Source organism: Phyllostomus hastatus, unplaced genomic scaffold (genome assembly GCF_019186645.2).
Source record: "Phyllostomus hastatus isolate PE091 unplaced genomic scaffold, TTU_PhHast_1.1 phas_contig_40, whole genome shotgun sequence".
In the NCBI taxonomy this organism is placed as follows: Eukaryota; Metazoa; Chordata; class Mammalia; order Chiroptera; family Phyllostomidae; genus Phyllostomus; species Phyllostomus hastatus.
Window position 1 is genome coordinate 54266769 of NW_025333872.1, and position 21276 is coordinate 54288044.

General features: G+C 33.2%; 1 protein-coding gene across 2 annotated transcripts in view; it reads left to right on the forward strand.

Moving 5' to 3' along the window:
- The window catches only part of LIN28B (lin-28 homolog B), a 111703-nt gene that overhangs the window by 3808 nt on the left and 86619 nt on the right, over positions 1 to 21276 (forward strand). The window contains exons 2-3 of one of the 2 annotated variants that reach the window (XM_045844179.1): positions 4493 to 4541; positions 12019 to 12206. In XM_045844179.1, coding sequence (XP_045700135.1) covers positions 4505 to 4541; positions 12019 to 12206 — 225 coding nt within the window. In that variant the 5' untranslated portion in view covers positions 4493 to 4504. Of the gene's footprint in view, positions 1 to 4492; positions 4542 to 11666; positions 11698 to 12018; positions 12207 to 21276 lie in introns of those variants that run through there. The other variant, XM_045844180.1, reaches the window with a different exon arrangement.

Sequence of the window (21276 nt, forward strand, 5' to 3'; positions counted from 1 at the left end):
AAGAATTGTGTTTACAGTTAAGAATTGTGCCATACTCAGTGCCTTAATCAGTCTAGACAATATGTCAATTGACTTAAATTAATATTCACTGAAATTTATTTTCTAGAATAAATTATTTTTAGTGCACTTTTTTGAAGAGAATGCTAGAGCTGCCTATATCTTATGCAAAACCAGTAAAATTTCAATTTCACAGTGGTAGAGAAAGTTACCATCTCTGGATTTAGCAGTACTAGAAATATTAGCCTCTAATTTAAAGTTAAGTGTTTATATAGTGTAAGTAATGAAAAATTAATGTATTAAGATGTAATTCATAAATATAAAAATGCAGTATCTTTGTAAATATAAATTTCTTTATCTCAAGAAAATGTTCAAAATATTTAAACAAATACAAAATTTCCTGTCTTAACATTCCAGTACTCATTATTTTTCATCTGTATAAAGTTACATGTAAATATTTTTCTTTAAAGATAGTTTTTTAAAAATTGAACCTGTATAAACTTGATGGTACAAGATTTCCACTTGCAAGGGGGACACCCCAGAAACCCAGAATTTATTAATAAAAATCGTGTATTTATTCTTACATGCTTAAACTCCAGTCTCCTTCAAAGTACTCTCCATTTGATGGAATACACCTATCAAGACATTTTTTCTACTACTCAGAATAGTTTCTGAGATCATCGGTTTTGATGCCTTTTAGTGCTTCTGCCATTTTTTGTTTTAACTCTTCCACATTGGCAAAACATTTCCCTTTGAGGGTTTTTTTCATTGCAGGGGTGTCACTTGGAGAGAGATTGGGTGAATAGGGAGGGTGAGGCATGGGGGGTCATGCCATTTTTGTTTAAAAACTGCTAAACTCTCAGTGCAGGCTGGACAGGTGAGCTCTAAATCATCTATCATGAAATGGGCAAATGCACCAAAAAAGCTTTTTAAAAAAATCACTAAAACCAAATGCATCCTCTCACAACAACACCAGCTGGTATACTGATACAGATGGGTACCTAGAACACTCACCTAGGGGGGGAAGCCCGTACTACAAGGGGCCTGCCCTCCAGGAGATAATTCTGGGGTTTTGGGGGTCCCCCTTCATATATATAAAATTACAGGAGAATGTTCAGTTGAATTGAAAAATAATTCATCACAATTTTGCCTATGTAGCACTTGATTTGTCAGTTGACTAATTTGCAAAAAATAATTAGATCGAAGGTTTTTTTTAAAAGATTTTACTTATTTATTTTTAAAGAGAGGAGAAGGGAGGGAGAAAGGGAGAGAAACATCAATGTGTGATTGCCTCTTGCATATCTCCCACTGGGGACCTGGCCCACAACCCAGGCATGTGCCCTGACTGGGAATCGAACTAGCAACCCTTTGGTTTGCAGGCCAGCACTGAATCCACAGATACATAGTAAATGTTTCTTCAGAGGACAGTGTTAGAAAACATTCAATATTAAAAACTTCAACATTTAATATTTTTATTTGATGTATGTTTATGTTATATTTGTTATAGTAAATCTAAATAAGTATTGCGGTTTAGGTTTCAGTCTGGTGTTTGTGTAGGATGTTTGCTATATGGTTTGAAGTCATTTAAAAACTTCTCCCCAACTATTTTTCTAGTAAAGAACAGTCACATTGCTGTCTACTTCACTTTTCAAAACAAATATTTATTTCAATGATAGTTGAGTCATATTGTAAATAGACTATAATTTTTGTTATAAACCATAAATATTTTTCTAAACTATAATGTTTTATACTTACATTATTTTAGAAAATACCAGTACTAAGAAACAAAAAAAAAATTGTTTTCTTAAGTATTTTTTAAATGTTGAAAAATTATAGAGATGAGAATAACTAATGAAATAATTTTCCTTTTATTTTGGCAAATATTCTTGATTGCTAAATTATTTTGAGAACTAAAAGTAACTTGAAAAACACAAAGATTAAATCAATACAAATAAAATTCTTTTGGCTTAAAAAAGTAACTTGCATATTATTAATTTTAGGAGGGAAAACTTACATGATGTAAATTGAACTGAAATAAAATTCTGAGTAATATGGTAGTATTGCTATTACTCAATTTTCTGGGCTTAATAGCTTAATTGTCAATTTTTTAAAAAGTGACTGTATAATGTGCAATAATAATAATTTTCCTTTACATTGCATAGTTACAATAGTGGATTAACACCAATATGTAAAGTACTTGAGAAGAATATTGTATGTTTTAATAGGAGGAAGTATGAAGTATAAAAGTATTTGTAACAGTGTTTATAAACTAGGTAATTTTATAGCAGAAGTACACATGTTTAGCTAAAATTATTGAAATCATTTTGTATGCACATATTTTATGTATGCAATAGTCAAAGGACTAATTTTCTATCATATTCTCTTTATGAAAAGGTGGTCGTTAAGGAAAATTTTTAAAAATATATGTATTTATTTATTTATTTTAGAGAACAAGGAAAGGTAAGACATTGATATGTTGTTCCACTTATTTATACATTCATTGATTGATTCTTGTGTGTTCCCTGACCAGGGATCAAACCTGCATCCTGCTGTATCAGGATGATGCTCTAACTGACTGAGCTTCTCTGCCAGGGCTGAAGAAAATTTTGTATACAAATTAATTTATTTCATAAAAGCATTCTAGAGATGGTCAAGCTAGGTTTGGAAATTCATTAAGTCATTGATTTAAAAATTGTGTATTAAACACTAAAGAATGCCCAGATTAAAATGATGAGCTGAATATATACAATTCCTGCCACCATACAGCATAGAGTGAACTTGGGAAGAGAACATCATCTTGGGCTATTACAGTCAATTACAGTACAGTATCACATGGTGGAAGCATTGGTACTCAGTGTGCAACAATAAGAAAAAGAGATCAAAGTGGAGATTTAAATGATGAACAGAGATTATTCTAGTGAAGGATCAGAGAAGTATATTCTAGGATATCACAACTTTAATTAGTTTTTAATATTTACCCCCAAATATAGTATTAAATAAATATACCTGTGTATAAAATTATAAATAGCTGTTTTTGATTATTCATGTATTTAAGGAATAATTTTAATTCCTTATTGTTATTTCAAATAGTCACCTATATTGAGCATATGAATATTTAATATTGTAAATATTTTATATAGCATTTACCTCCCTCATTCCTTTTTTTTTCTACATCTTTAGAATATGTTGGTTTGAACTTTTTTGTAAATATAAGCAGAGAAGATTAAGCATGGGCTGTGGGCTATTAGAACACAAAAATGGGCTAGGGTTTTGCTGAAATTATGTGTAATGCCTAACAAAAGCAAATGTGCAAAATAAAACAATGTAGTCTTACTGTAAAGGAAAGCTCTATTTAATAAGTTTTAATAGTGAATTTTGGTAACATTAGGATCTGTCATCTTCTATCTTTTAGTGGTCAGTGCAGGATAACTGGAGGATTTAATGTACAGAGTTTCACATACCCTTTGTTCACATTCTTCCTCTAGTCTTCAAATGTTACTCAATGGGACTGTCATCCTTTATAAGAAGAATCTTGGGTCAACATTCATTAGAACTCTGCACTTGGAAAACCATCTGTTTAGTTTTGAAAAGAAAATTAGATTGCAACCTAAAGAATTTGCACATAATGGCTTATTTTGTGTGAGTTGATATAGTAGATATAAAACTTAGTTAAGGAACAAAGGTAACCCTGGGTGGTAGTAGGTAACTGGATGTGTGTTCAAACAAATTATTTTCCAGTCCTTAATAACTCTTACCTAAAGATAAAAATGATAATCCAGTGGCCACTGGCAGTTTCTCTTCCAATTGCTATACTTCACTACTGGGTGACCTCTTCATTACAAGTTTTATTGTGTTGTGACATCTGCCAGCAGATCTTTTAGAAAAGTCAGTGCTTACTCGTGTTGTAAACAAGAACTGTTTTTCCTTTTAAAAATCAGGGTTAATACATAATAAGAACCTTTAATTAAATATACTTAATGGTTAAATGAATTACCATTAAAGTAAATTTTTATTTTTGCAAAGAGTATATGAATGTAACAGAGAGCTCTAGTATCAATGGTGTAGGTACCACAATTAGATTCTCATGATTTATCTTTTAAAATATATTTGAAGAGAATAGTTAGGTAAGTTCATCAAGAAGCACAATATTGTGGATTAGCTTGATTCTTAATTGTGTTTTTAAAATAGAATGGAATTATTGAATTACAGTGCAATAAGTGGTTTTTTAATTTAATTTCATTGTTCTTGAAATCAGGATCTTTGACTACATCTTAATGATTTTGTTTAAAAGGCTTTTTTAAATCAGTGTCCTTTAATAGGAATGAAAGGCAAGTTTATGGCAATTGGTTATCTAATTTTGCTAGGTGAGTCTTAAATTTGACTTCACAGAGTCAAAACCTGGGCATTTTATTGCTTTCTAATGATCCACTAAGCTGAAGAAGAGGTAATTAAAAAGGCTATTAATGTAGTACTAACTTGAACTTTCTGGTTCTAGGTTCTTCAGAAGATGATGAGGTCATTCAACCAGGTTTCATCAGCCCCAGGTTAGTCTTTTTTTTTTTATAAATTAAATATTTTACTTGATGAACATTTGAAAAGATCTCTAAAGGTATATGAGGAAATTTGGCAACTTTCAGGAATTCACTTTGGCTAGATGGGTACCGTATCCTATTGGATTCTAGATCATCCTGTCTATAAACTGTTGCTCCCACCTGAATACATAGATGAAATCTTCTAATTAACCCTTTTTCCTCTTGATTTTAGTAGTATTGGGTTTTGTGATTCTTTTTTCTATAACTCAGGGAAAATTGATAGATATTTACATGTTTATGTAGCTGAATGAAGAGTATTTGTAGTTTGTTCCGTTTTTAAATACCCATAGCAAAATAGGCACTCACAAATATAGGTTGAATTAATTTAAAAATAGAGACTTGGTGCTATTTTCAAATAATTTATCATAACATGAATATCACAATGTATTAGACATTTTTCAGAGAATTAGGGAATTTTGCTACTTTAAAGAAGCTCCATTTATTTGGATTTTCATGAACTTGTATCATGTTTGTTCATTATACTACAAAAATGAGTCATTTGAACTTTTAACATTTTAAACCTAGTATATGTATTTTCCTTTATGTAGATGTACTATAAAACCTAGATTTTTGATAAGTATTTTCTTAAGTTACCGACATTCACTTAAAACTTACAACACTATTGTCAGTAACAGTTTTATTTGATAATGTAATACTCTGGCTTATACTTTGATGAATTTAATACTTTGGCTCTAGTCTTAACTGATACTACTATGAAAGCATTTAAAAGCTGTGATAGGACAGGGTTTATGAACATTAAATGCAAGTAAAAAGATGTTATTCTGTCATTAAACTTATCAAATTCAGGATTATAGATAGCAACATGAAAATAATAGGGATCAAAAAGTTGAATGAGGAAACTGTTGATAGGCATTGCCATTTCACTTTCCTTTTTTTCTAGAAGGATTCTAGTGAATCCTTTAACATGGAGATGATGCTCTAATGAGTATCATGAAAAAGAAGATACTGAAAAGATGCTACAATATTTTAATTTACTAACTAGTTTCTGATTACTGTTTGTGGCTTTTTTGTGGGGACAAACTGGAGACAGTCCAGATACCTTTTTCTTTTCTGTTGGGAAATAATGTTAACACCAATGTGTTAAGTGACTGTAATAAAGTTTCATGTCTGTGTTTCCTTGTGAGTAAAAAGGGGTTGTTCAGGAGAGGTTCCACTTTCACCAAAAAGAAAGGTTATTTCCAGGGATTACATTTAAGATGAAATATTTGGACTTCAGCTGGTCCAGTCTCCTCCTTTGCAGATGAGGTAACTGTGGCCCAGAGAAGCTTAGTGATTAATAAAGTCAGCAAGTGGGGCTAGAACTCTGGCTTCTAGTTTCTAGCTGGATGCTCTTTCTCCACAGATTTGCTTCTCACACAGGCATCTTTAAAGCCTGAAGATTTCTTTCCACTTCCCTCATCTTTTACTCCCCCACTGTTCTTTTTCTTTCCATTTTCCATCCACCTGCCCCCTTCTCCCAAATAAATCCAAAGTGAAAATACTAAAATAAATACGTCGGAAACAGCCCATACTTATTTCATTTTGATGAGATTAAGTTATTAAGATTTCTTTTGATGAGATTAAGTTATAAAGAACCAGCTATCATTGCTTTGGAGGGGAATTACATGTTTATACTATATAGTATTATTTCTATAGATTTAATATTTACTACAAAAAGATCTTCAAATTATGAAGCATACATATTTGACTCATGCAGGTGAAAAATACTCATTTTTCAAATAAAATGAAGTTTTGTGCAATTTGGGGCAAAGTAATGTAGTGCTTGTGAGAAAATGATTTTTTAACCCATTTCTGTTCTGATTAAAATCATTTAAGGAAGTATTTGTTAAACACAGTTCAGAAAATATTTGGGAATTAAAATAAAAATTTTTATTTTTCCTTTTAACTGGGGGAGTATGGTAATAAAACAGGATTGTTATTTCAGTTTTTTGAAGAAACTTTCTATAAAATGATGCTTTTAAAATGTCTTTCTTCTGATTTAATTTTTGTTGCTCTAAATACTTTGCTGAAACATAACTGATCCAAAAAAAGGAAATGTTTGCAAATCTTTGTTCTTTTTTTAAGTATGAAAGCAATTTGTAAAATGTAAAATATATGCTAATAAGTTCTTGTGTTTTCATAATTTAATTAAACCTGGGGAAATGTGTTAAGATATTTAAGGAAAAAATTTACAGAGATTTACAAGCGGTGTAAAGTTTCTCAAATTGGAACAATTGGGTTAATCCAAAGCATTTTGTTTCTAGATAAGGAAATTAAATGAGAACGGAATTTTGCTTTTTTAAAACAAAAACAAAATGTCTCCGTATTCTCAAGTGCCTTTATTATAAGACCAAGGCACCCAGCAGAGTACTCCTTTCATGGGATTCCGTATTGTAAGAATTTCAAGCAAGTTATTTGCCAAGTAGTTTGCTGAAACCGCAGTGGGAGGGATCGGGAACAGTTTGCCCGAGGTGCCGCTTTTGGGTTGGAAACCTCATTGGGGAGGCCAAAGTGGGTTCCCTAAAATCATCTCCAGCCGCCCCCCACCCCACCCCCTTCCCGGAGGAGTGCTTTCTCTGACCCTCCGAAGGCGCACAGCGATGTTTTCGTGGCTGCCCTAAAGTACCGGCGCCAGCAGTCTGAAGACCTCTCCATTTTAGGCGAGGCCTGGTGGGGGGAAGGGGGTAGTGGTCATTTTTTCCAGTTGGTAGTTCTCCCAATTCCTTCCCCCTTGACTTCACTTCTCTTAGATTTCCGAGACTCTTGACATCTCATAGATGAAGAGATCAAATTATAAATGTTATGTCTGGAGACGCAGGTAGACCGCGCCAAGTGTTGTCTTCCGTAGTGGTGAAGGAAAGGGTTTTTTCCTTTGTTTGGTTTTCTGGGGTGGGAGTGGTAGGGAGGACAAACGTAAAAATCCGTTAATTAGTGAGAAATCATTAGCCGCCTTAGGAATGGCTCCACTTGTAGAGAGGAGGTGGTGATGTGCTGAATAAGGGAAAGGTGACGAGAAGGGAGAGGAAGTGCCGGGCCGGAGGTGGAGGGAAAGGGGAGAGCCGCTGGCTGGGGGTCTTGGCGACCTCGGGGCTCGGACTGTGCGTGAAACTACAGGGCTGAGAAGGCAGCGCTGGGGCTGCAGACCCCGGCCTCATTTGCCAGGAGGAGAACCCGGGTGGAGTCGCTCGCTGCAGTGGCACAGCCCCTCCTCCTAGTTTTAGGAAGAACCAAAGCATTGTTTCTGCTTTGATAGAAGTCACTCATTGCTTATAGAAAAACAAGGACGGTGGGCTCTGGCATTTCTTTTGGCTCCTTGCATTGTACTGTTGGGATTAAAAACAAAATCGGCTGAGAGTGCGTGCACTTTGCTTTTTTTCATGGAGAAGCCTTAGATTGTGATAACCAGTGGGCATATATGATCGGTTATTTCCTTGATTTTTATCCCCAGTGCGTTAATGATCTTTGTAGCTACTTGAAGTCATTTTATAGATATTTTGAAAGAACTATGATAAATTAACCTACTGAAATATTTGGCTTTCACAAGTATAAAACATGCGTTTTGAGTCAAGCACAGGTCTTCTGGCACTAAAAACAAGTAGGAAATGAGAAAAAAATTAAAACCAGGAGACTTCGGGAAGGTGACAAATTGGAAAGCATTCTAGGAGATTCATAGGGCCATTTTATGTGAAAGAAGCACTCTGAGCTTAAAGAGATTATGTTCAGTTTTATAAAAGGGTTTTAGACTCAAAAGGTGGGGATTGGAGGACAAAAAAGATGAACCTATGTAAAAGACAGTGTCGTATCCCTGAAATTGTGATATTTTGTTTCTCCTGTCTGCTTCCCTCACTTTTTTCCTCAACTTTCTTCCCTCCTCTTCCCTCTTTTCCCTTCTCTCCCCAGTTCTTTCACCTCCCCCCAGGTATGTAAATGCAGTTGCTTTAAATTCTTTGTGAATGAATGTTAGAGGATTTCTCAGAGTTCCCGGTTAGAAAAAGCCTTCTACACAACTTGAAAGGCTGATGTCCCCCTCAGGAAATGAATGAGTCGATAACCTCTGACACCAGTGACCAGTCCAGTGAACCTTACCTTAATTCCACTAATACTGGAGGCAAGACTGAACCACACCATTTTATGCAGTTCAGTTATGGCATTTCACAGTTTTAATCGGTGTTACAGGTTTGAATTTCATAAAATGTAACAGTAAACAAGGATTCAGAATCCATCTATATATTGTTTTTGATTTTATTAAACATTTTTGTAATTAAAACAAACTTGCAGATAATATCATTTACTATAAATGTGTGTCACTGACAAAATTAAACTACTGGTCTGCATTTTATGACAGTTTTACATAAATAACAGCTTTCTCCTTCAATTTACATGAATACTTTCCTAGATTATTTCTCTGTTAACCAGATGTTGATGTTTAAAGTAATTCTTTCATTTAAAATATTTTAAGAAGCCACATAACTTATTTTAGTATTTTTTACTTTGTATTCTGTGAGAAGTTTAACATGAAGTGCCATTGTTAAAGTTACTTCATTATAGGTCAGTGTAATCAGTTGATTTCTGTTAAAATAATGCCTAGTAAATATTTTGTTAGCAAGTAATTTTTTGAGAGGTTTGAGCTTTTGGTACTCTTTCTAAATCATTTTGGTTTTCACAGTTTTTCTTTTCTACCATGCTTATTCCCTCTAAAGTAAATGAGAAAACTTTGCCCCCTTTCCTGAGAAACAACAAAATAGACAAAAAATTTTCTAAATTCATCAATCTTGTTTGAAGCCTTTTACCACAAGCATCTGAAAGTAGCACACACTTACCTACATTCACTTATTTCAGATCTGAACCAAGTAGTATAAATTTATATTTAGTTGTTTAGCATGGGGAGGAGGTATACATAGGTGCTGTATGTGGATATTCAAAAGCTCTTGAATTCAAGATCCCTACAATTTAGTTTGTGTGCAAGTGTTAGGAGTGCTAAGAGTTAGTGTGGACCTGTTTGGAGACACCGGAGGGGATTGCCGGTTTGGTGGGGGAGGGTTCACTCAACTCGGTAGCCGTGCCTAAGGGAAGTGGTATCTGTACAGTTTCCCAGTAAACTGCTTGTTTAAGAAAATGGGGGTGGGGTGGGGGAAAGTGGTGGTGCGTTTAAGTGTTTCAAAAACTGGTTATGTTTTTTAAAGGAACTAAGGCATTTCTAGTTGATCTATATAACATTTAGTGTAGTATTCGATGAGGGTGGTGATATTGGTGTCTCTATCTAGTAGTCTGCAATCATTTGAACTGATCTGAAAGGTAAAGGGAAAGCATTTTAAAACAGGGTGGGCCAGGGACGGCGGTAGGAGCCTAATCCGTTATTAAATTTTCGTTTATTCTACTTTTCTACCCACTGGTAGTTGACTTTTAAAATGTAGGGGTCCAGTCAACATTATATAAATTTACCTTTTTTCCTCCCACTTGCCTCTCTTTCTTCGCCCCTCCCCCCACCAGCGCCTGCTTTTTCTCCCCCACCTCTTTCTCTGGCTCTGCAGCCGCCTCTGCTGGCGGCTCCTCTTCACCTCCCCTGCCCGGCGTACCCCTCCCCCTCCCTGCCCTACGTTGTCTTGCTCTTGGGGAACAATCGCCACTGATTGAGGTTCACTCTATGTTAGGCTGAAAAACTGGGCTGTTATTTAGGAAGTCATTAATCACATCTCCTCCCCCGGAAAAGAGGTGGTGGAGAAACCTGTGAAGTACGATTTCTTACCAACCTCTTCCAAAATGTTCCGAAATTATAATCCTAAATATGATTTGACTACACGAAGGTGGTAGAGATTTTTTCAGTAGGATTTATTTTACATTTGAAAAATTTTAGGGTAGAATCAGGTAATTGTGTGCTTTTGTCTTATTGTAGGTGTATAACATCATTATCTAAACTTTCATGGGGATTTCATTAGATTTAATTAGATCTTTTGTAAATTATGTATTTTCCTTTTAAAACTGAATAAATACGAGATTTGCGTCCAAAGCAGGTTTATTGGTATTGAGTAGATGAATTCTTACGGGAAAAAAGCCGTAACCTCAGTTGCTTTATTTAAATGGCTTTTTCTCCTAAATGAGATTATGTGGACTGGCTTGTGTGTAAGGCACGCGTGTGCACATATATGACTGTGCCGTTTTTCTAAACGATTCACAAGAACCCTCCATTGTGTTTAAGTAAAAGCACAAAGTCAGCATTCTGATTTATCGTAAAGAAGCGTCCCAAATTGTCTTTAAGATAACATGTTTGAGTTTTTCGTGTTCATTCATAAATTATTTTGATGTCAGCATAGATGAAATGGCGATTGGTTATCTCTTCCTCTTGCCGGCCCCTTAAGGATCCGAGGTGAAATTAGTAGCAAGAAAGCATGTAATTGACAAAGTCACGTGTGCTCAGGGAGCCAGAAACTGGAGAGAGAAGAGAAAAAAATCAAAAGAGGGAAAGCACATTAGACCATGCGAGCTAAATTTGTGATCGCACAAAATCAAGATGTTAGATTGATGCAGAAGATCACTCCGTTGCAAAGGGAAAGTTTTCATCTCACGAGTTTGGAGCAGACAGCCCGTGGGGCAACATGGCCGAAGGTTAATTTTCTTTTCTATTGTTTTACTGTGATTTTCTCTCTTCCTTTCTCTTCCCCCTCCCCCTCTCCCATCCTTCTTTGCCTGTCCCCCCTTCCCGGTTTTACCCCAATACTGGGCATTACCCGCACCCCCCATCGCACAAGGGGGCTTTCGGCAACCTATTGTTACAGATCTCCAAAAATGTTTTGTACCGCCCACACTGATTCACAACTTGAAAAGCTTTCAGGGGGCTATTGTTTGAATTGTTTGAGTGTGATTAAGCGCAGTTTCAGTTAGAGAGCCAAGAAAACTTTTATACACCTGCCCCCTCCCCCATCCCAACTTTAATCTAAAGTTATGGGGGAGGGGAACGCACAGCGCAGACAACCCTGGGTTCGCTGCGGCATGTGCGTTAAAGTAGTTCTAACCTTCGCAATTTCTTTCCTCCTCGTGCCTGCCAGAGAGAAGAGTTTTGAGGAAAAATTCTCTATGTAAATGGGATCAGTGTTAAATCAGCAATATGCAAGTAAAGTATCTCATGCTGTACTGTAATGTGCGAGTGAAAATATGGAGTTAAATGAAAAAGTACACGTGTGTACGGAACCGTGGAAGTGGATGTGATCGATAGAACAGTGTGGCTCCCCCTCCCCCCTTTCCTTTTAACCCTTTCCATTAAATATTTTCTGTAGAAGAAAAGGACTCAACCATTTAATCGCGTTTTAGTATTTCCTTCTCTCCCCGACTTCCCCACCCCCACTCCCTGAGCTCTCAAGCAGTTTTTACCCCCTCTTTCCATGAACTGTATGGCAATACAGACTGACTTTTTTTTTTGTCCCGTTCTCCTCAGGCGGGGCAAGCAAAGGTGGTGGAGAAGAGCCCGGGAAGCTGCCGGAGCAGGCAGAGGAGGAATCCCAGGTTTTGCATGGAACTGGCCACTGTAAGTGGTTCAATGTGCGAATGGGATTTGGATTCATCTCCATGATAAACCGAGAGGGAAGTCCCTTGGATATTCCAGTCGATGTATTCGTACACCAAGTAAGCCAAACTTTTCCACCCTCTTCACTTTTTTCCACATGGAGGAGTTCATCAGTAGTTTTGTCAATGGCTGTATAATAATGTGCCCTTAGGTATATTGAAAGACAGAAATCTTTCTTACAGTCTCGAGTTAATACAGTTTTTAGGGTATGTGGGTGGGCCCCTTCCTGGGTATTTTTCTTAAAGAGAAAATTAAATCTTTGAAATTTTACTGCTTTGGTGATGGTTGACGGTATAGCAAGTTCCCTCCCTTCATTCCACAGCGAAATTGCAGTGGTATAGCTTCCGGTGTTATCGGTTACAATGTATTCTGTCACTGACGCCTAGTGAATCAGTAGATGAATGAAGAAACAGTGATCGTTTTAGTTTAAAAAAAAAAAAAAACTCAACACACGGTTGCTGTTAAATCTGTAGGTTCCTGTGTTTTAGACACCTCTAGTCAGTAGTCAGTAACTTTCCCTGTTATTTCATCTCTGCGGGCCCGGGAGTCATTTGTAGATTTAAGTCAAAATAATTTGATTTTACAGTAAAATAAAGCAGAACACTGTTGGCCGAGTATGGATTTGAAGAAATGCAAGAGTGGATGCTTAGTAATCAAACATTTTAGAAATGTGCGTCATGTAGGGCATACGTCCAAGAATACTGTCTCTTTAAGAGACTGAACTCAAAAAAACATGTGGCCAGAGGCGGCTCTAGCTTGTGTGTTTAAAATGTGCTAGTCTGCTACTTGGGGGTAAATTTCCACCATTGCTTATAGTGTGTTGTAATTTTTTAAGATGCTTAATACCAAACAGAATGTTATTGGTTCTCATTTTTAAAATTTTACACAGAAATAAATTAATACCTCATCCCCTTTTAATCCACTCCTCTCTATTGCTTGATCTCTTTATAGTAAAAAAAGATATTTAGAGTTTGCAAGTTTGATCTTTTCATCAAAGAAGTTAAAGAACTATAAATTGTCTGTAATTAACTCTGAGACAGAAGTAAAGGGATTTAAGAGTAAAGGGGTTTACTTTGTCCTGACATCTAAGTTAAAAAGAACTGAATGGCTATCAATACTGCTGGTTGACAGACCTGGATACATACAGGAAATACGTAGTCTGCATGAAAATTATGTATTGTATTTGATACTATGTTTCATGTTCCTGGTAATATTTACAATCTCCTTTTCCCCCAAGGAATATCATCTCCAAATTAACTATATAAACAATAGAAACATATGAAACCATTCTGTTTTGATCTGTTGTCCTGTGGTGCTTGGTAGCTTCCTGACCTTGCTGTGTGGTGTGTGTTTTCCTTTCCTAAAGGCCTGGCCATCATTATTGGCTGTTTATATGTGGAAGGATCAGCATAATCTGTGAATTGAAACAGTTTAAATATGTAACTAGACATCAGCAGACAGGCTACTGAATTTTATGCCTCCTACTTTATATTGCAAAATGAAGCCACATTTTCTGCTTTTTTTCTCCCTAGACTGAATGACTGAAATCATTGACAGATTCAGTTCTGTCAGGCTCTGGCTTTCCCCACTTTGAACCTTCTTTAGGTTGTTAAATTGTCCTTTACGATCTCATAAATTTGTTTTATAGATGAATGAAAAAAATAGCTCTTTTCTCCTTTGATCACACCTTGTTATAATTTTGTTTTCTATTTTACCCTTAATATATTCAAATTTTAGACATCTTGTTACTCTGTTTAAAACCACAAGACATCCAAATTTAAGCTGTATAATGCTTATATGTTGATCATTCCTATATCTACTAAATTCAGAAATTATGCTGCTGAAAAAGTTTTATAGATAGCAGTTTCTAGTGTATAATTGATTAAGACTTGCTTTAATCTTCTGTTACACATTATGTGTTTACTAAAGAACAATGTTAAAATGACATGTGATAAAAATGCTCTTTAAATATGTGTATTTGTATTCTTCCTAGATACATTCTTAGGAAGAAGTATGTAAAAAGTCAATAAAACTTAAGTATTAGTATTTTTGTGATGTAAAAAAGACAGTGGTAATCTTTAACTTTAAAATTAGAAAGTGATTTTTAGGGGGTTTCGTATTTGTTTTTTTCAACATATCTGTCTTTTTTTAGGGAAAAATCACTTAGGTATTATCACTTGCTTTATTTATTTATTTTTTTTGCTTCTTGACTGTGATACCTGATTTTTTCTTATGTTGGGGCTTGAGATAAATTGCATATAAATTATATGAATGACTGTTTGGAAGGCAGGAATCCTACTAATTTTAGCCCAGCAACTACAAGTCAGACGGTCATAAGATGTGTATAGGTATCATGTGAGCATCCCTTTTGCTTATACAATCAGGTTGCAACTCAGGACAATTTTATAAATGCCTTTTAAATGTTCTTAATTATTTTTGGTACCATTTTTACTGTATGAGCATTTTTTAAAGCATACTAGGTTTTATGAATAATTATAAATTAGATTTTCCCTCCATTATGTGTGTACACTCTTTTGTTATGAAAAATAGGCATGGCTATTTAGGAATTTCATATGTTCTCCTGAGAGAACATATCTACCCATTATTTTAAATATATAACACAGGTGTTTTCTGAGTGTTCAGAAATATATGTGTCATTGGATTTTTTTAAGTATTCAGAAACATGTTTTTCATAGTATATAGTTGGTAAATAAAAATAAATTATTTTAGTTTCTTAAAAATAACATTTAAAAGTTAATGCCAAGTCACCCAGAATGTACTTTTTCTTTTGAAAATATTGACTGCAAAGAACTGTACCTCAAAAACAGTTCAGCTGATAGAAATTTATATGTATTTTTTAAAGTAGATTTATATATTGTTATATGAAACTATTTAAAATTCGTTGGCAATAATAACATCAAACTTCTAGTTTTTCTAATATCACCAGCTCATCAGAAAGAAACACATGACTTAGGTGCTGTACTTTACCTATCCCTAGACTGTTTGGTAAATGCAGTGAGATTCTGCTCTTTGAAGATAGTGTATGACCACTGGTGGTTTAAAATAATAGTCTCATTTGACTTTCTAATGTTAACTTGTGATTTAAATGATCTTATTTATATGGACTATTAATGAATATATCTATATATTCTGAAACATTGATAGTGTTCAATAATGAACATTTTACTTTTGCAAACTTATCAGAAATATAATTTGTGAATTTTGTCACAGTGCAGTCTTTGAGGTGATCCTTATAATATTTAATATTTGACAATTTTGATGATTAAGTTTGTCAGTAAGATAAATTTGTAGGAATTTCTTACCTAAGAATTCAATGAGAAAAGATTTGTTGTTTCAATTGCAGGACAGGTATACATGGTTAATACAGATTTGTAAGTCTAGGTTAGGTTCCTACTAAGGTAATTTCATCAATTAGAATATAGCTATTTGTAAGTGCTAATAATATTCCTGTCAGTTTACTGTTACTAATAAATTTTTAAAAATTGCACTCATAGTTAGATTGTGGGCTTACATGTTTAAATGACCTGGAAAGATCTCTGGCAACTTTCTGAAATATTGTAAGCTTTTAATAGTGCTTAAGTATTTGATGGTATTTTAGATCAATTTCATGGTAATTAAATATGAGGTCTTTTCTGGAAAAGGGCAGTATTCCCCAATAACTACCTGTTGATATTTGTTATCCTGTAAGGTTTTCTTACATATAGTTTAACATTTATTTCCAGTCATTATCTCACCTCATAAGACAAAAGGGTCATTTGAAATTTATTTTGTTTAGGGGAAGAATTGAATCCATTCTTCCTATTGCCTTCTCTTAAGCTTATTTGCATAGCCATATTTCTTCACTTGTTGGGTTATATTTGGAATTCTTGGATTTTTAACATACAGTACTTTTTTCACAATTTATGTAAGAATTTATTTCAAAGACAGAATAATTCATAATGATTGTAATTTAGCTACATTACTCAATAGACTTAAATATATTTTTACTAATTTGGTTTTGAATTCTTCATTTACCTTTATAGTACTGATGTTTTCTCTTTATGCTCTGTATTTCTGACTAGTAGTTTGATCTTTATGGAGGCTACAAATGTATACATTACAAAGATTTTTATATTTTTAATGTTCTTTTTAATTACTTTGCTTAGAAAACATCTCAAAGAGTAATGGAAATAGAAGAAGTAAGAATGATTATTGTAACTGAGATCAATTTAAAGCATTTTATTGATAGTATAAGATATGAAAATATTTGAGGGTGAATATATATGAAAATTTTAAGTATTATACATATTTCAGTTGACATCATAAAGTTCATATCAATGTTTTAATATTATAATTTATGAAAACATTTAAAGATTTATTTAAGTATATTGATATTTAAGGATTTTTCATAGTATCTCATCACTAATTTATTACCTATATCTAATTTTGTCATAGGCATGAAAACATTTTCACATGCACAATAGATGTGATTATTATTTAAACAAAGAAAAATCTTAGAAATTTTAAAATGTAATCATGTAATAGTTAAAGCTTATTTGTTAGTAAATTATGCATTTTAATATTTTAAAAATAGTTCTTAAACCTACCAAATTTTCATATTTGCCCAGTTGACCAATTTGGAAGAATCCCTAATCAAATACCTTAAATTTAACCACACTTACAGGCATTTAAATAAAAGTTTTATACAACTTTGTTTTATAAAAGATATTGAATACTTTCTGTCTGATTTTCAAATGCTGGTCTATTTCCCCTTTTTGTGTACTTCTAAAAAGATGTTATTCTCACTCAATTTAAACATGAAATGGGAATTGGGTGCATATTTAAGACAGTCTTCCTTCCTCCTGCAGATTATTGATATAACTCTTAAATACTTTACTCTTTTTTATTTTTCAGTATTCTTTTATTCTTATTAGATCATTCACAATAACTGAAGGCAATTCAGCATAACATCTCTAAGGTTAAAGATGTATCTTTGACTCATTTCGGAGTTCTTGTGTTTCATAAGGAGTTAAAAACTTTGTAACCTCCACTCAATATGGTAGATTAAAGTGTGTCCTTCATTGTAAATTTTGTTACTTTGGTGTAGCATGGAACCCTTATTATATGAATGTGATTGGATTATTCTTGTTGATTAATTATGTAAAATTGAGGATAGTTTTATGTACTTTAACTGAGTAGTTTTTTTGATTATGTGATTGATATAAAAGTTACTAGTTGAAAATATGGGGTATTTTTATTTCTGAACTAAGGTATAACCTAAACAAATAAAGTGATATTTCTAATTAATTAAACTGGAAATTTAAACTTGATATGGAGTTAAATATGAAATAAATAAGTTAGTTATTCTATTCCTCATACCTTGAAATATTTCTGAATAAGTTTTAAGTGACTAGGAGTTCAGCCTGTTCATTATATTGTTGCTATAGGTTATAGCATTGTTAATGAGAAAATTAAAAGATTTTTATTTTTCTCTAAAATAATTTGATTATATTGTAACATCTTCTAATATCAGAAGAGTTGATAACAATAATATATTCAAGAAAATAAATTGCAAAACAGGGGGATACATTTAGAAATGATCTTTTTAGTGAGCTGCCAAAGAATACATCATGATTAATCTTATCTTCTATCTAGCAACAAATAGAAGATAATCTGATGATTTCTCCCCCACTTCATCCCTCAATATCTAAGTAATTTGGAAATGCCATCTAAAATAAGATTTATAAGTAATTGATAGATTTAGTCTTAAATTTCTTTCTACAATCAGCTGTAAATAGGAGTAATCATACCTCACTTTTCAGTTTGTTGTAAAGAGTAAAGATATTATACAAACTGCCTAGCAAGTGTGTGTTGGATAAATGAACTAAAATGGAAATTAGTCTTTGTCACAATAAAATCATGGTTATCTTCAATGGCATATATTCATCATAGAAAATTAATTGGTATCTTTTATGTGCTCTCCTTAGAAATGAGCAAAATACGTTGTATAATATTAATAGCTTAATTTCTATTTCGGTGAACTACAAAGCTTTTTATTATGATTGTATGGTATTTGATATTGTTTAATGCATCAGAATATAAAATGAGGCTTAGAAATATTTTTGTCACATAGATATTTTTAATAGTTTGCTGTCCCATGAGATTTTACCTGTGTATTCAGGTGTACATACCCAGTTTGTTCATTTTTCAGTGTAAGTTAAGGAAACACTGTTTTAAGTAGACCTGCTGTGATAATTTAATGTCTATTGCTGAATTAATAATTAATTAATCCTGGTGAGCTAATATATAATGGCATAGGATCTGGTCAAATAGATCAATATTCAAATCCTAGTTTATTATATGTCTGGAGGGGAAATAAGTTACTTTGTCAGTGTCTCAGTATGCTGTGTATGAAGGGACAAAAATGTTTCATATTGTAGAGGGTTATTATGAGGATTAGATGTTATTACACACATAAAGCCTTCAACACAGAGTGGAAGATAGTAAAGGCACACTCATGTATGTTGTACATAGTTATTACAAAGCAGTAGTAGTGTGGTGGAGTGAAGGAAACAAAGATTGGAAATGCAAATTTGGGTTTGGCTCTGGGGCTTGCTTGATTACTTACTATTGGCTGTTCACTTCCTCAGAATTTCACTGTGCTTATGGGTAAAATTTTGTCAATAATATCTTTCCTACCTATATTTAAGGGTTAGGGTATGGATTAATTGATGTAATATACATAAAAATAACTTTGAAATTATAACAAGCCCAGGTTTCAGTTTTAATTTCATTTTGGGCACTATATTTTTACTAATACTTTAATCATGTAAAAAGTCATTGTCAGAATTTTTAAAAGGTAGTAAATAAGCCCATGTCATTTATTTTATTTTTTGCCTTAGCTTTATTGAGATACAATTTACTTGAGATATATTGATATATCTCAATATATAATCAAGATATAATATTGAGATATATTAGGATAAAATTCACAAAATTTAAGTATTCAATTAGGTGAGTTTGACAAATTGTATAACTATTACCATAATCATGGTATAGAACATTAAATCATCCCAGAAAGTTCCCTTGTGTCCATTTGTAGTCACCTTTAAAGAGAAGAGGCTCAGTTCTACTATATGATTATTGGTATGTTATATTACTGGTTAACTAACCTGGTTCCTTTGAACATCTTGTTAGATATAGGCTGCAATCTAGTATCCTTTATCAAATCCAGTTCACATTTATTTTCATGTGTTTTGCTGGTTTCTCTTTAGTTACTTCTGCTTGGAAATTATCTTTACATGAGTAGTTTGTGTGTTTGTGAAAGTGAGATTAATTAGTATGGGTTTCACTAATCTTCAGTCTTAATTTCATTTATTCTTATGGTGTTTTCCATCAAGTATAAACTCACTGCGTACCTAAAGGGAGGATTTCAGTTTGTTTGTTTGTTTGTTTGTTTGTTTGTTTGTTGCATCACTAGAAGTCATGCTTACTGATTTTAGAGAGAAGGGAAGGTGGGGACAGAGAAAGAGAGAGAGAAACACTGTTCATTTGCCTCCCATAGACATCCTAGTTGGAGACTGAATCTGCAACCTAGGCATATGCCCTCACCTGGAATCAAACCCAAGACCTTTCAGTTTACAAGGATGACTCCAACCAACTGAGCGGCACCAGCCCCAGCAGATTTCATCTTACTGATATTTATGTTTCTTTTGGGAAATATAATGACTTTCTGTCTTAAATGAATTTTTGTATAAACATTCTTAGAGGTGTAAATCAACAAGATGACTTATTCTCGTATAAAAGTATTACCTTTTCATTTATTCAACTTCTTTTTATCGATCACATACTAAGTGTAAAATGTTTTATGATAGATTTAAGAGTTCTGTTCTCTCGTTTGCTATATATTTCTGTTTTGTTCCTTTTAGCAAACTTTTTAATAAAAAATTTTCAATTCTCATTCTTTTCATACCAGTTATAAAAGTACATTTTTCCCATGTACTATTAAGTTTCTTTTGACAAAGTCTAATTATATAACCTCTACACATTTAGTTTGGGGATAACTATGAATTTTAAAAATGTTAGTTTTTAAATTTTGAGCTAAATATAGTGATTTCTCATCAGTTTTAACATTGTTTTCAGATTCTGTGCATAGAAACTATCATTACCAGTGCTTAGAATCCTATCATTTTATTTTTTACTTAAATACTTAATTTTTTACCAGCTGCTTAAACCTTTTGTTATGAGTCCACTTTTAAAAATCAAAACCCACTTATATTTATTACTTTTGTCGATCTTAAAGTTGGCCTCTATTTCAAAATCTTGTAAGTTTAATTTGATAATAACGAAGATTTTTGTTCAGTTTTATTGTGCTGTATTATATAAAGACTGTGTCAAATTTAAAATTAAGTTTATTTTGGCCATGTTTGTTCATGATCATTTCTTAAACTTTGCAAGCAATTCCCTAGGCCATTACTTATATCTTTTCCGATATTAGAATGCCTAAGTTATTTTTAACAGTTTTCCATTCAAATGAATTATTTTTATCCTTAGTTGAGTCTGTAACAGAAGGCTCATAACACTCATTATATGTATCCCTTAAATGCTTAGTATATTGTTGATATCTTTTAAAGCTTGGAATGAATTCTGTCTGCTTTTTTCTGAGGGTTTGATTTTAATAATACATGATTTTCCTTATAGTATGGAGACACTTGTGCTTGGAAACTAATTCCTCTTTTTAACAACTCCTGTAAATAGATTAAATGATATTAGAGACACATACCTAACACAATTCAGTATGTTATGTTTAAAAAGATAAATGAACAAATCTTTCTTTAATTTTACCAAGAAAAACAGCTTCCCTTTTTAGGATTGATTAAACTATGAACCAGAAATTTAATCACAGTATTGATCTCATTTTATTTTTAGCTCTCTAATTAAAATTTTTAGTTCAATACTAAATCTAAGGACAGTTGGATTTGCATGTTTGCCCCTTTCACTGTTTCTTCCCCCATACCATTGAAGATATTTGAATGGTGAGGAATTTGCGCCCTTTGGCTCAGGTTGCAGACCCACTTGATCAAGCCAGAGAAGCTGAGGTCAGAACTATTCATTGCTTATCTTTTCCTT